This window comes from Salvia splendens, chromosome 5, assembly GCF_004379255.2.
Source record: "Salvia splendens isolate huo1 chromosome 5, SspV2, whole genome shotgun sequence".
NCBI classification, from domain to species: Eukaryota; Viridiplantae; Streptophyta; class Magnoliopsida; order Lamiales; family Lamiaceae; genus Salvia; species Salvia splendens.
In genome coordinates, this window is record NC_056036.1 from 13,478,214 (window position 1) to 13,494,328 (window position 16,115).

The 16,115-nt window shown below is 37.1% G+C and overlaps 2 protein-coding genes and 1 pseudogene across 2 annotated transcripts; 1 reads left to right on the plus strand and 2 right to left on the minus strand.

Moving 5' to 3' along the window:
* Positions 1-2,118: 2,118 nt before the first annotated feature.
* On the plus strand, positions 2,119-4,912 carry LOC121803846 (annotated as a pseudogene).
* A 1,193-nt stretch (positions 4,913-6,105) lies between these two features.
* LOC121803847 (protein GLUTAMINE DUMPER 5-like) lies at positions 6,106-6,429 on the minus strand. Its single transcript, XM_042203436.1, has one exon. The coding sequence runs from the start codon at positions 6,427-6,429 to the stop codon at positions 6,106-6,108; it is 324 nt and encodes a 107-aa protein (XP_042059370.1).
* Positions 6,430-13,945: 7,516 nt separating this feature from the next.
* Positions 13,946-15,681, minus strand: LOC121803111 (zinc finger protein CONSTANS-LIKE 1-like). The gene is made up of 2 exons (XM_042202815.1): positions 15,087-15,681; positions 13,946-14,436 (listed from the first exon to the last, which is right to left on the minus strand). Exons 1-2 carry the CDS (start codon positions 15,630-15,632, stop codon positions 14,089-14,091), a joined length of 894 nt encoding a protein of 297 aa, XP_042058749.1. The 5' UTR covers positions 15,633-15,681; the 3' UTR covers positions 13,946-14,088.
* Positions 15,682-16,115: the final 434 nt, after the last annotated feature.

Below are 16,115 nucleotides of genomic sequence, written 5' to 3' on the forward strand. Positions count from 1 at the left end.
GGTGTTCCTGAATCCAATCTTAACCTTTTTAGAGGATCCATGGGTACAGTAGAAGGTTTACAGCCAAGCATCCATGTGTCTCTCAACAAATCCATTGTGTATTTTCTTTAGGAGACTAACACTCCTTTATTGTTTCTTGCAATTTCTAATCCCAGAAAATACTTAGGAGCTCAAGGTCCTTGAATTTGAGGTATTGCGATAGGAATGTTTTGAAATCCTCAGTTATCTCTGGATGAGTGGTGGCAACTAGAATATCATCAACATATACCACTATTCCAAAGAAGCCACTATTGTTGTTTTTTAAGAAGAAAGAATGATCAGAGGCAGACTGTTGCAAACCAAAGCCTTTCAGCACTTCAGATAGCTTTAAGTACCATTGCCTTGATGCTTGTTTTAAGCCATAGAGAGATTTCTTTAGCTTACACACAAGAGTCGATTCTGAGTTTGCCCCTTCAACAGACTGCCAATCAACTTCATACCCTGGAGGCAATGTCATATAAATATCTTCTTTCAAATCACTAGCCTTGAATAGCTGCTAGAGCAAGAAGCATCTACACAGTAGTGAGTTTGGCTACTGGAGAAAATGTGTCTGGAAAATCCCCTCCTTCATGCTGAGTGAATCCTTTAGCAACTAGCCTTGCTTTATATCTTTCTACTGTTCCATCTGGATTGAACTTCACTTTATAAACCCATTTACAATCAATGGGAATCTTGCTAGGTGGAAGAACTGTAACATACCAAGTATCTGTTATAGAGAAAGCTACCAGTTCATCTTGCATTGCATGCTGCCACTCTTCATATTGGGAGGCTTGTTTGTAAGTGGTAGGTTCATGTATGGCAGACATGAGTATTACATATTTTAGATACTCAGGGGATAGTTTGGATAGGTTAAAGTAAGAAGAGATTGGGTATGGAGTGGCTGATGCAACAGAGTTGCAGATGAAGTCTGTGAGATAAGATGTGGGTTTTATTATTCTGCCATGGCTGGAAGTGATAGCTTTGTTTGGAGTGGGAGTGGTGATGTTAGTGTTTGAACTGGAGGGAGTGTGTGGGGATGGTTAGGAATATTTGGAGGTGGAGCAGAAGTAGGAAAGTCAGAAGGAGACAGATGAGAGAATGGAAAAATATCCTCATGAAATGTGACATTTCTTGTGATGATTTCTTGCATAGAATCCAAATCAATGAGTTTATACCCTTTGTAGTCAGAGGGATATCCCAGTAGAGCACACCTAATGGCTCCGGGTGAAAATTTGTTCCTGGCCCGTTCTAGAGTAGAAGCATAACAGAGACGACCAATCACTTTCAAGTGTGAGTAAGATGGGGGGTTTTTGAAAGAGGACTTGAAAATGGGTCATATAATGTGGTAAAATAGATAATGGGACTCTATTTATGAGATAAGAGGCTGTAAGTATGCAATCCCCCCAAAAATGAATAGGAAGAAAAGATTAGAATAACAGACTCCTAGCAACATTCAAGAGATGCTGATGTTTTCTTTCTACCCGGGCATTTTGCTGGGGAGTTTCAATACAAGAGTGTTAGATGATGGTTCCAAAAGATGAGAACAATGAAAGAATGTTTAGTTCTGGAGCATTGTCACAACGAATGGCTTTTATCTTTGTGGAAAATTGGGTAAGAACTGTGTTGAAGAATTGTGGAAGAATAGCTCCAACATCAGACTTGTTGTGCATTTAGAAAGTCCAGACAAATCTGGAGAAGAAAGCTCAGACAAATCTGGAGCAATTATCTACTATAGTGAGGAAATATTTGTATCCCTGGGTAATGGAGGGGTTGAAGGGTCCCCAGACATCACAGTGGATGAGATCAAAACATTTGGTGGCATTAGAATCAGATTTAGAGAAAGAAATGTGTTTTTGTTTGGCAAGAGGACAAATGTCACACAATGAATGAGATTTATTAGGAAATTTGAGAATATCAGACATGGTTTTTAGGTTCCCAAATGATACATGTCCTAACCTCTTATGCCAAATATCTATGCTAGTGACTGAATTAGCATAAGAAATATCAGTAGATGAAGTAAATGAAGAAGGAATGATAGAACCTTCCACATGATTGGAATCCTGAGAAGTTGCCTGAATTTCAATGGAATAATGAGTGAAAATGACAGTGCATGGCAGAGATGAAGTTAATGAGCTCACAGAAATGAGGTTGAAAGAGAAGGTAGGCACATAGAGGACAGAGTAAAGAGTGATACCATATTAGAAATGAGCCACTCACCCCTTAAAAGACCTTATAAGGGGGAAGGTTATCCATACTTTTATAGGTGAGCTAGGATTGTTACCAAGTCGATGTGGGACAAGATATTAAGAATTTGAACACGCCCCCTCACGTATGGGCCGGAATGACACATCATACTTCCATCACGTGGGTAGGCAAGAGAAAGATAAAGAGATAAAATTCATCATCGACTTGGGCCCGCTCTGATAGCATGTAGAAAATGTAGAATGTGGATCCATATGATCCAAAGAGAACGAAATCATTTCTATTGAATGATTCATCGAGAGATACAAGAGAGAAGGCTACTCTATTTATACAAAAGATTGAGCTAAGATGTCAAGCAAAATATCTTCTAACTAACTCTATAACTAACTCATTTCCTAACTAACTCCCTAACTAACTCTTCCAAAATATCCATGCTGACTTGACAGTGACGACTGCATGCATGAGAAGGGAGTTAGGAAGATTTATGTTGTCGACCGAAATCTTGTGTGCATGAGGAGAACTCATCGTTGATTTCATCATCTTTCACACACACTCACACACAACAGCACACAGAACATAGATTCGCGTGTATCTATATCCGAGCTCACATTCCAATCCACCACTAAGAACTAGTCTACCGTTTCAATAAGCAACGACCGAGTTGGAGATTGGCCGGATTCGCGTGGTAATTCTTGTGGCGGTCCGGGGCAGTCGTGTCGGATCGGGCAGCGGATCCCTCCTCCGCAGCTTTTTCAGCTACCGGATCTTCGTTTCTGCCATGCTCACGCTTCTTTTCCTAGCTACTCTCTCCGTCCTCCTCACATCTCACCCATCGCACAACGATTCGGTTAGCTCTCACAATTCATGTCACACTCGTTTTTTTCAGTATTTAGTGCTTGATTTCCTACATTTTGACCTCAATGATTCGTGATTAATTGCTATGCAACTTATGTCAATATGCTACTCCATTACTTTGGAGTATTCTCTGGTCACATTTAAATATTTAATGCATATGATGAACTTATATCACGCTCAATTAGTTTGTTGGACATGATTCCTCTTTAGTTGATATTGAACCTAAATCAGATGTTTCTTTGCTAAAAATTGTTGTGAGCAGGTTGTGGATGTTACAGGGAATGCACATGTAAGACGAAGTTTTCTGGCGTGGCAGTCAGATCCGGTGAAGACTAGGTTAGATTTGATATATAACCAGGCAAACAATCATGTTGCATTAGTAAATGCATATGCTACCTACGCCAGAAAACTCAAGCTTGAGATATCCAAGCAGCTTAAGATGTTTGATGATTTGGCTCAGAATTTCTCTGACCTCCAATTGAAGCCAGCTTATCGCGCTGCACTGTTTGAATCTGATGGTCCGGTTGATGAGGATGTCTTGAGGCAGTTCGGGAAGGAGGTCAAAGATAAAGTTAAGATTGCTAGGCTTATGATAGCTGAGAACAAGGAATCATACGACAATCAGTTAAAGATTCAGAAATTGAAGGATATGATATTTGCTGTGAATGAGTTGCTGTTAAAGGCCAAGAAAAATGAGGTCTTTGCTAGCGTTATCACGGCAAAATCAACTCCCAAGAGTTTGCATTGTTTAGCAATGCGGCTTATGGAGGGGAGAATTGCTCATCCTGAAAAGTATGTGGATGATGAGCCGGGACCTGAGCTTGAGGATCCTAACCTATACCACTATGCTTTGTTCTCTGACAATGTGATTGCAATCTCTGTGGTGCTAAACTCTGTTGTTAAAAATGCAAAGGAGCCATGGAAACATGTATTACATGTTGTTACCGATAGAATGAATTATGCTGCTACAAAGGTTTGGTTTAAGATGAGGCCATTGGAAGGGGTTGCCCATATTGAGATCAAGGCAGGGGATGATTTCAAGTTCTTAAATCCTTCATATGCACATGTGCTTAAGCAGCGTCAATCTGTTAGGTTAAGGAAGTATTACTTTGAGACCAGAGCTGAGAACACCTCTACAGATGTAAACAACATGAAGTATAGAAACCCTAAGTATTTATCGATGCTCAATCACCTTCGATTCTACTTGCCTGAACTCTACCCGAAGCTGCACAAGATTCTATTTCTGGATGATGATGTTGTAGTTCAGAAGGATTTGACTGCCTTGTGGACAATTGATTTGGTAATGGTGCTGTTAGCACTTGCTTTGGATCGTTCCAACGTTTCTCTGAATATTTAAACTTTTCCCATCCTCTCATCAAGCAGAAGTTCAGTCCTAGGGCATGTGCTTGGGCTTTTGGCATGTATATTTTTGACCTCAATGCTTGGAGACAGGAGAAATGCACTGAGCAATATCATTATTGGCAGGATTTGGTAAGTCACTACACACACTTCAGCACCTAGATATGTTGTTGGTAATTTACTTTTCCATTATTTGGTCACTAACTCATATGGTTAATAAATTTCAGAATGAGGATCGTTCATTATGGAAGATGGGGACGCTACCAGCTGGACTTGTTACGTTTTACTCAACAACCAAGCCATTGGACAAAGCTTGGCACGTGCAGGGACTCAGGATCAATCCTAGTATCAGTATGGAGGAAATTATCCATTTCAGTGGAGACATGAAGCCATGGCTGGATATTGCCATGAACCTTTACAAGCATCTATGGACAAAGACCAAATGGAATTTGTGCAAATGTGCAATTTTGGCATGTAGAGAAGCGCGACTATGACCGGAGCAAGCACAAAGTACCAGATACATATATATATAAGTCATAGCTTTGAAGAACGTAGGTTCTACGTAACTTTAGCCACAAAAATTTTCTGGTAGCTGCTATTTATCTTAGTTAACGTGGATGGGCCTGGGGGAAACTTTTGTGTTTTGTATACTCATAAACCTATTATTTGTAGAAGATGGGCATAATGATTTGGATATAGAGAAGACTAGCATCCTTTCACCAGCCATAGCTATTCTCTAGTTTGGTACCACTTGTGAAAATCTGCTCATTGTCTGTGGTGTTGTTTAACGTTGTTACAGATTGGATTGTGATATTCCACCCAAACAAAAATGACTCTGTTTATGTATTCTAAGATTATACATCAATTTTATTCTAAGATTTGGCAGCGTGCATATGTGCAAAATGGGGATATGTTGTGTTTCTGCAGTGCACCATTTGAAACATGAAATGGAATTAAATTCTAATTTAATTTAAAATCATTTGTTTGGTAATATAATGTATAATTGATATAAAATTTAATTTTAATTTAAAGAAATTGCATACATTATACACACTTACTAAACACATACATTGCACACACTCTCGGAATACACACTGCACACACAAAACACCTAATAGATCACTACAAAAAACCGCTAACTAGTGATGGAATTAGTGAGGCAGAAGATCCCTCAATAACTAGTGAGTGATATGTGACGGAAAAGTGTCAGTCCCTAATTAGTGACAGATTAATCCGTACTAATTCGAACTTACAATGGCAGCCACCCTATGTTTTCGTCATTGGGAGGTAGTGACCGGAAAATCCGCCAATAAAATTTTTTAGTGACAAGCTTTATAATTACGGCTCTATCTCACACTAAATAGCGAATTTTTTTTGTAGTATGGAAACAACCACTTGCTTAAACCCAACAATGAATTTTTTAGGAATGGACAATCGAAACAACCACTTGCTTAAACCAACAATGAATTTTCTAGGACATGGACATGATGGAATCATCAAGTAAAACTATAAGCAAAATGCAATAAAAAATCGGCTGCAAAATTTATCAAAACAAGAAAATGTTATTGACTAGATCATTTCGAGGAACAATAACAAACAATCAACCTACATATGTAAATTAACTCTAATATTACCTAATTGAAAAAATCATGTTGAAAGAAATGCAAGGCCTCAAACTTGTTCATGGGGCCAGGCGGCGATGGGTTTAGCGAGGTAGGTGGGGTTAGTTTCTCCGGCCATGATGACAACTATTCTGGGCTCCATCTCCGGCTGCAAAGCCGGCGCCTCCTTCACCGACTTTTCGCTTGAGGACTCCTCCTCCGACGACGATGAATTCTTATAAGAGCAAGCCAGAACTAGTAATGCCAGAGCCACCACTCCCATCACAAGAGCTAGACCGCCGAAGAGGTACGGAATCGGCGAGTTCCATCTCTGGAAACTGGCGTCAGCAGCAGCAGCTGTCGTGGTTGTAGGGTGTTGGATATTTGCTTCCATCTTTCTCTCTCTATATTTTCTTGGTTCACTTTCTGTGTCTCCGTGGTGTGTATATTTATATATGGAGCAGGAGATCTTTGTGTTGTGCCAGGTTGTACTTGAATTTGATTTTCTATATATATATAGTGTGTGGGAGAGAGTGTGAGTAAAGGGAAATGGGGTGGAAGAGGGTTGAAGAGTGCATGGATTAGGATGGTGATTTGTGTGTGAGAGAAGCGACTCAGAACTGAGCAAATTAAAGTTAATGATTCTTGGCTATTGCTTTGGCTTTGCTGTATAGTACACATCATGTATGTATGATGATTCACATTTCTCAATGGATTACTTGCTACCAAAGTTTCTCTTTCTTTTATTGCTTTTCCAATTTTAGCCCTGTTATTACAATGCACCTATGTGACGCATTATGTTTTCTTTCTTTCTATATATGCTCATTTCGATTCTACTAAAGTCACAGGAAATAAGGTAGTAATAAAATGAAAACTCATATATTGTATAAACTTTAAAGTTTCAACACAGTCTAAAATTTCAAGATTTTAATATCAATACAATATCAACACAAGATCAACACAATGTCAACACGGTGTCAACCATTGACACTGTGTTGATATTTTCTGTTGTTGCTATTATTTTCTAATCTATTGACATTTTTAACGGTCTAGATAATAGTTTGGAGTTTGTACAGTATTTAGAATTTGCATTTGATTATATTCCTAAGACAATATATGTAAATTTGACTTAAATCCAACCTGGCCTGTTAGCAAAATTAAATTAAACTGAAAATTCTCTAATTTTCAAATATATTCTTTAATTCATATATGAAATCAAAATCTATTTTTCAAATATATTCTTTAATTTACATATGAAATTAAAATCTGGTCATTTAAAAACTACTATTACTAGTTTTATTTACCACAAACTATGGACAAAGACATAGGGGTCAGCATTTTGATTTCTGAACGGATTTTTCTCAATCTAATCCGATTCCGAAATCCAAAATTATGATAAATGAATCCAATCCGAATTGTCTGAAAATCTGAATCCGAAAATTTGAAATTTGAAAATTCTGAAATACTACTCCCTCCGTCCTTTAAATTTTGTCACACTTTGACCAGACACGAGTTTTAAGAAATATAATGGAAAGTGAGTTGAAAAAGTCAGTGAAGAATGAGTCATACTTTTATATTAGTTTTATAATAAAATGTGATTTGAAATGAGTTAGTTAGATATGAGATCTACTACCAAAAAGGGTAAAGAGTAGGGGTGAGCAAAAAAACCGGAAACCGAATATCCGAACCGAACCAAACCGAAATTTTAAAATTCGGTTCGGTTATTCGGTTTTTTGGTTCGGTTCGGTTTTGAAAATACAAAAATTTCGGTTTTTCGGTTCGGGCGAAGAAAAAAACCGAAAAACCGAATAACCAAATTATATATATTATATGTGTTATTAATTTTATATTATATATAAATATTCTATTAGTATATATAAAATAAAATAAAATACACACATATATATATATATATATATTAATATTATATTTATTTTTTCGGGTTTTTTGGTTTTTTCGGTTTTGTTCGGGTTTTTCGGTTTTTTAAGTTCGGTTTTTGGTTTTTCGGTTTAGGTTTTTCGGTTTTTCGGGTTCTGTTCGGTTTGGATTTTGAACTAAATTCGGTTTTTAGGTTTTGGTTCGGTTTTGACAAAAAACTGAAACGAAACCCGAATGCACACCCCTAGTAAAGAGTGAAATGTGACAAATTTTATGGGACGGACGAAAATAAAAAAAATGTGATAAAATTTAAGGGACTGAGGGAGTAGTATATAAAAATTTGAAATTCAATACCAAAAATCTGATAATTTAAAAGTCCATTATCAAAATTCAAAAATCTAATACTCCATAGCAAATACTATTAGAATTGTTCAACACAGTTTTTTTTATTAGATTTATAATTATATACTAACACATACCGTATAAAAATATTTTTTCGAAGGACTTGCCTTTTTTAGACTTTTTAAAACCAAATTTCTCTTCAGTTTTGTCATATTTCTTTACTTTGATCTCTTCTCTCATATCTCTTCCTTATTTTCCAGATTAAATAATTTGAAAAATAATACTACTCCATATTAGGTTATTAATTTGGATGGATGTATTACTACTATTTTATCCTCTTCATGATTATGTAAAAAATAATTACGTACTAGTACAATACTTCAGCCAAACAAATATATACATATTGCTCAAGAGATATGTAGATGAGAGATAAAATAGGATGATGATTATTTAATCTAAAAAATAAAAAGAGAGGGGAAAGGGGATAAAGAATAAAGCAATTTGATGAAAATACCTTAGGTGTTGAAGGGCATTTTGGTCTAAATTTTTTATTACAAACGTTCTTCCAACTATATATATTACATTACAGATTAGAAATTATGTGATAATATTTTTAAAGAATAGAAGCCACAAAAAATCTCATATCAAAGTTTTGGGACTAAAAATGTTTTATTTGGGATCGATGCACTAAAAAATGGGATCAAATTAAAACACTGTTGTTTTTTTTTATCGCAAAGGGTCATTATAAATGTTAATCTACCTAGTCCTAGCTAGTTACATTTGTGTTTTTACGTGAACTCATAAAAACAGAAATGACTGTAAATTAAACTAATTTCGAATTTTCCCAAGATTTATTTTACCAGCCAAAATCTTGCAAACTTAGATTGGTACTGCTTCCACATTCATGAAGAGATATAGTTTGTAATGCATAACCAAAAAAGTAAAATTACTCCCTCCGTCCCACTCAAGATGGCCACATTCTTGAGAAGCACGAGATTTTAGGAAGCGTTGTTAGGTGGAATAAAGTAGAGAGGAAAAAAGTAGTTGAATATTTGAATGAGGAAAGAAGAGAAAGAAGGTTATTTCCAAAATTGGAAAGTGATCATCTTGATTGGGACCAACAAAAAAGGAAAGATGGTCATCTTAAATGGGACGGAGGGAGTATATTTTAACGTGGATTTAATGAGATGTAGACATATGACATTTATGAAAATTGAAAAACAAAAAAAAGGAACACCACAATAAGCAAGGTAGAAGAATGAGTGTATTTTCTTACATTGTGGGCCTTCACTCGCATTAACAGGGCCCACCAAACTTGTGTTTTGGGTTCAGGTATCCACCAAATTCCACTACTTTTCATTTATTTCTTCTTGTTCTTGACTACAAAAATATGTTCCATTGCTTTCGCCTTTCTGTTTGTCAAAAGATTTTGAATTTTTAAGTTTTATATAATAGAAATAGAATCTACAAGCTTTGAGTGTGCAATAATCAAATTAAATAATGATATTGAGTTCTACACCTCTCTCTAAGTTATCATTTACGTGTACGCATATGTCCACATTGGAAAGAAAAGGGAAAGTAAAGAAGAACAAGATAGAAGGAAAGGAATGAATGAATTCATTGCTTGTCTAATACAGTCTGTGATGAAAAGGGAATAATTTCATAGTGTGCATGAAAAGGGAGTTTAAATAATATTATCAGGTATTATTTGTTACTACTGGGGAACCATCTTTTGATGGATTAGTTGGGAGCTAAATACCAATAATTGAGGTCAATTTTTTTTTGAAGTGTTTGTGACCTAATTAATAGCGACGATTTATAATGGGTTAGTTGAGATAAAAGTAGGTTATTGAGGTCATCGGAAGTCTCTCTCAACTATATGAACAAATTGAATGCGTTAATTAACATTATATAAATTTTGATATAGATTGAATAGGATACCAATTGATCATTTTATTTTTGTGTATTCATCGACTAACATTAGTATAACTCATTATTTTTTATATAAATATATCAATGCATAATGCTCCATCAGCTAGCATCTATCTATCGTCATGCACGTTCGATTGCGTGCATGGCCACAACCCACAACGAACATATGATCATTACTAAATATGTAACCAACTATTTGAGACTAAATATAATATAGTTACGTTCACAATATTCAATAGAGATAGAGGATTTATTAATAAAGATTAATATTGGTCAATAGTAAAAAATCGTCAATTTCTCGAGTTCTTGTGCAAATGCATTTGTCATCATCAAACGGTGATGTGTGATCATTAATAGTAGTACTACATATTGCTCGACCAACGGTGAATCTATGGCCACCAACGAATTACGAACATATACGTGATCTTTAGCAACTATATTCATATCACTATTAGAGACTAAATTGTACTATGTTTAATGTTTGTTGGATTTGATAGACAAAATAATCATAAGATGTAATCTACGATTGAGTTTGAGATTATTTTAGTTGGAAGAGGTGACTAACTAATTATCATATGATTATCCATCTAGGATTGAGTCGTGGATTCAATTTAATGAACCAAACACAATACATATTTAATCTCGATATCTTGCAAACCGAATAGCCCCTTATAGTATTAAATAGAGATGGTGCAATTAATTATTACTACAAATATAAATTCTTGATTTTTTTGTTCAAATGAACTTATCATCAAAAATTATTTTCTAAAAATCTCATATTAAAAATTTAAAAAGTACTTACAACTTATATAAAAAAAATAAAACTGCACCTGCTCCTATTAATAATGTACGGTACCCGGCCTTTGATTGTGTTATGCATTGCAATCTCAGTCTCCTTATTTAGAGGGTTTTACTAAGTTGGGCCAACCAAAAGAAAAGGGGAGTTCACAAACGTTCCAACCAAGAGTGGGAAGATGGGCCAACTATTAAGCCCAATAGAGGCGATTATCAAACAAATTTTTAAAAGAGAAAACTAAAAAAAAAACTAGTCTTATAGAAATATGCTAGTGGAGTACTTGTCTATTTGCGGTCCTACTTTAAAAATAGCAACATACATGTACTTCAATTTTGATATAAATAGTGTTAGAAAGACTTTTTCATTATTTCATGACTTTTAATATACTTCCTCTTTCTGCCATTAGGAATCTCATTTCTTGACGACACGGGTTTTAAGAAATGTTAAGAAAAGTGGGTGGAAAAAAGTTAATGGAATAGATGTCTCACTTGTATATATTAGTTTTAAATGAAATGTGAGTGGAATGAGTTAGTGGAAAGTGAGACTCTATTACCATTTATGGTAAAAGTGAACCGGGACTCCTATTCACGAACGGACTAAAATAAAAAAACGGGACTCCTATTCGCGGACAAAGGGAGTAACAAACAGAAGTGAAAAGTCATTTGACAAAAACATACATGTATATATATATACACACAAGGCAAGTGACAAATGAAGCAAGCAGATATATATATATAGAGGCTATTGCAAATAAGAGAATGCGAGATCAAAAGGAGGGAACGATGCCGTATGCATTATCTGGTTGCGAAGAGAAGATCTGATCAACTTGGCCTTGCAAAGTTTTCCTCTTGGCGAAGCGGCCTTTGATTCTCGGCCTTGTTTCGGCATATGCCTTCCTTGATGCGTACCTTATCGTCTTTTCGAACTTGCGCGTCTTCTTCTTCTCCTTGTGCCAATGCTATAGGTTTTGTTAGGTACTTAATGGTCAGTACTAGGCCTGATATTGCTTATGTTGTGTCTTGCTTGAGTAGATATATGTCTAATCCTGGACCTGTGCACTGGGAGGCCCTGAAATGGCTTCTGAGATATCTGAAACATACTTCGAAGTATGGTATGTATTTTTCCACTACTGAATCAGAATCTGGGAGGCCCTGTGCACTGGGAGGCCCTGAAATGGCCCTGAAGTGTGATGATGGTGTAAATCTATGTGGTTTTGTGGATTCTAACTATGCAAATGATAAGGACAAGAGAAAGTCCGCTACTTCTTATGTGTTTACAGTGTGTGGATCATGTATAAGCTGCAAATCACAACTGCAACATATAGTAGCCTCTCCACTACTGAATCAGAATATATAGCCAACACAGAGGCTATCAAGGAAGCAATTTGGTGAAAGGGAGTTCTTTCTGAACTCAAATTCTTGAAATCTGTTCCTGTTGTTTATTCTGATAGTCAGTCTGCTATACAGTTATGCAAAAATCCTTTGTTTCATGATAGAACTAAGCATATAGATGTTAGGTTCTATTTCATTAGAGATGTGGTTGAAAAATAGGAGATTTTATTGCATAAAGTGCATACTGATAGGAACCCTGCTTATGCTTACCTGTTGATAAACTGCTCACTTGCATTAGAAGTTTGCATTTTCATTGTGGTTAGCATGTGCATGTGCATGTCCCGGGGGAAGACCTTGCTGATTCTTTAGGCTTTGGCTTATTGAAACCACAAGGCAATTAAAGTCCTACAAGACTAATTGACTTGCCATCTGGTGTCTTGTTAGGAAACCTGATTATTCTCTTGACTAATGAGCTTCTAACTCTTTGGTGTCTTGAGATAGCCTTGTAGGCTGTGATGAATCAACATGTGGACCAAGGCTCTCCTCTGTTTACCCAATTTAGTCCAAGGTAGAGTATGTGAGATATAATAGACCACAATTGGTTGGGCTTGATATTAATCAGCTGGGCTGAATTAATTCATGTGGCCAGTTCTAGTATTGGTGACCCAATGCTGTTTGGCCCAATACTTAAGTTGGGATGCTCCGATGGCTGCCACGTGGCCATCTCACGCAGATCAGTGATATGGACCGTCGGATGTAGGGTTGGTTTTGTTGTGTGAGATAAACCAAACCCTATCCTCTATCCGCCTCATTCTATTCCTATACTCTCTCTCTCTCTCTCTATGCTAGACTCTCTAGCTTCTCTCTAGAACTCTCCTCTCTCTCTTTAATGAAATGTGCTCCGATCTTCTTCTCCGGCGACTCTCTTCTCTGTTTTCGTGAGAACTGAGTGTTGATCTCTCAACTTCTGTGTTGATTTGGAGATTTCCTTTGGGTTCGAATGGTTGTGTTCGAATCAGTTCCTTTGGTTGAAGATCTTCGGTTGATTTCTTAAATCCGTGAGATTCTTGTGTTCTTGAGGCCTTTTGGCAGTGATTGTGAGACGTGTGGTGGTTGTGTGTTGAGGTGGCTTCTGTGTTGTAGTAATCGGAGTATCCCTAGGGTTTTGGGGTCCGATTGTTTCACTGTGCTCCCTTGAGACTTGTTGGTGAAGATTGAGGAGGTCCTTGGCCCAGTGCAGTCGTGTGTGCGACCTGAGCCATATCCTAAATCTTATGTTCCGTTTTCTTTGTCTTTTCTGATTTAGATCCGAAAGGATCTTTTTCTTGTATTACTAATTTGTGTACTTCAGTGTGCAGGGGTTTCTACGGAGCGTAGCTTGAAGTATCAGATCGGTTAAGGATCTGATATAGGCTAGGGTTTCTCTGTAATCTTGTACTTAGTCACAAATTGTAATAGTTCTAGTTTCTTTTGTATTCCTTGGCTTGTTCTTACTGAGATTAGCCATCTCAGTGGTGACCTAATACAAAAGAGGTCCCGGTAATTAGTGAATCCCGAGTGATCTGATCCCTACAGTTAGAAAGACTTTTTAATTATTTTATGACTTTCGCCTATTACGAATTCATGTGATCTGATCTAGTAACAAATAACAATATAGAAGATTAGAAGTGAAAAGTCACTTGACAAAAACACACAGTATATATATACACAAGGCAAGTGACAAAGGAAGCAAGCAGATATATATGGAGGCTATTGCAAATAAGAGAATGAGAGATCAGAAGGAGGGAACGACGCCGTATGCATTATCCGGGTGCGAAGAGAAGATCTGATCAACTTGGCCTTGCGAAGTTTTCCTCTTGGCGAAGCGGCCTTTGATTCTCGGCCTTGTTTCGGCATACGCCTTCCTTGATGCGTACCTTATCGTCTTTTCGAACTTGCGCGTCTTCTTCTTCTCCTTGTACCTCAGCACCCTCGCTTCTCGATCCATCTGGCTCAACTGACTTGGGGCTTCGATCAAGGGGCTCGTGAATAGTTCGATGGTGCCTCGTTTGTCCGACGCTTCGCATTTCATCGATGATGCTTCGCTTGTGGATTCCGGGACTATCCCAATGTCCGTTGATACCTATGCTCAATAATCAATGTTTTCACTTAGCATTTCTTCTGATAAAGTTCAATAGTTTACATGCTATCATCCTAAAAAATTTTGTTGTTTACATGCTATAATGAAATGCAAGATTAGAAAAACAAATTTATTTATCCATAAATATACCAATTTTCAAATTTTTCTATAGTTTAAATTTAATTTTGAGATTTTCTATTTTTTTCCACAAAATTTTTGATCAAATTCGACCAAAGGTGGATTACATACCATCTTCATGGCAAAACGAGTCAAGACAATATGGGGAGTTATTTAGCTATAATTACACAAACTTAAAATCTTTTTGAATTTTCCCGAACAACCTTTGAGATTTCTTATTTTTTCTCTCAATAGATAATTTCAATCAATTTAAATTTATTTTATATATATTCATTATTTTTATAAATAAAATTTATTTGACATAATTATGGCATCAAATTTCGTAGATACATATATGTACACTTTTATTTTTGATTAACTATTTATTATTGAATCTCTAAATCCAAATTAATAAAATGGAGTAATAAATACTCCACTTAGTAGGATGGAGTATATCATTAAGAGCATTGCAAAATAATATTTGGAGAAGAAAAGAAAAGGTAAAAAGTTGTAAATAGCAGAGGTGAAGAACTCACAGGAAAAGAATATCCAGCTTGGTATCCCTTGTTGTGATAATCAGCGGGAACGATGCTGTCGTCATAGCTGCTCCCTGCAGCAACACCGCAATGCCCTTGCTGCTGCTCATTGTTGTATGAATATCCCTCACTCAACTCATTATAGTCCTCAAGATCCAAATCCAAATACTCATCCAGAAACGACGGCCTGATTGTATTCATCAGCAACCACGATCCCGCTTCGTCTTCCTCGTCGCTGTAACTGTAAGGTATGGGCTGGACCGGGACGCGGTGGTGGCGGCACGCCAGAGGATTGGCCGAGTGGATTTCTGCGTCGCAGGCCTCGCAGAGGGACGCCGAGTCGGCCTTGCACAAGAAGGCCGCCGGGGCCCTCTCGCAAGCCTCGCACACCCCTACGCGGTCGTGGTGCGAGGCCACGTCGTGGATGCGGGCGTCGCAGCTGCCACAGAGGTACGCCTGGTCCGCGAGGCAGTAGATGGCCGACGCGGCCGAGCGGCAGGCGTCGCAGCTGCGGGCCCACTTGTTCGCTGTTTCAGACTTCAGCATCGCAGTTTTTTTTTTTTGAACTTTGATTGCTTTGTGTTTAGTTTTTTGATTGGTGTGTTATGTTGTGAGAGTTTGGGAGTTGAGGATTCCATTCAAGTAAAGGTGGCTAGTGAGAGCTAGGAGATTACACGTGGCAGGTATTTAGTGGGTTGGAAAAACTGTTTAGTAATTTCGTGGCTATTATAAGTCGAGGTAGGACCAACGCCAGACTAAGATGTTTGCTGATGTGGCTTAACAGACTGGAAGTTGATGATATGTTCAGTTTATGTACAATTGCATAGAAATAGTGCAGATAACATAATTTTTCAAGGCTCATAAATGGATTAGGAATAACATCGCTTTCACTTATGATCTCTCTTTCTCTCTCTTTTATTTGAAAATTTGGAACATAAGGCAAATCATGTGAACGTAAAGAAGTAGTGGGTGGTGTTCCATATATCAAATCACTTGGTCAAGAATGAAAAGTGTGGGAAACCTATCCAG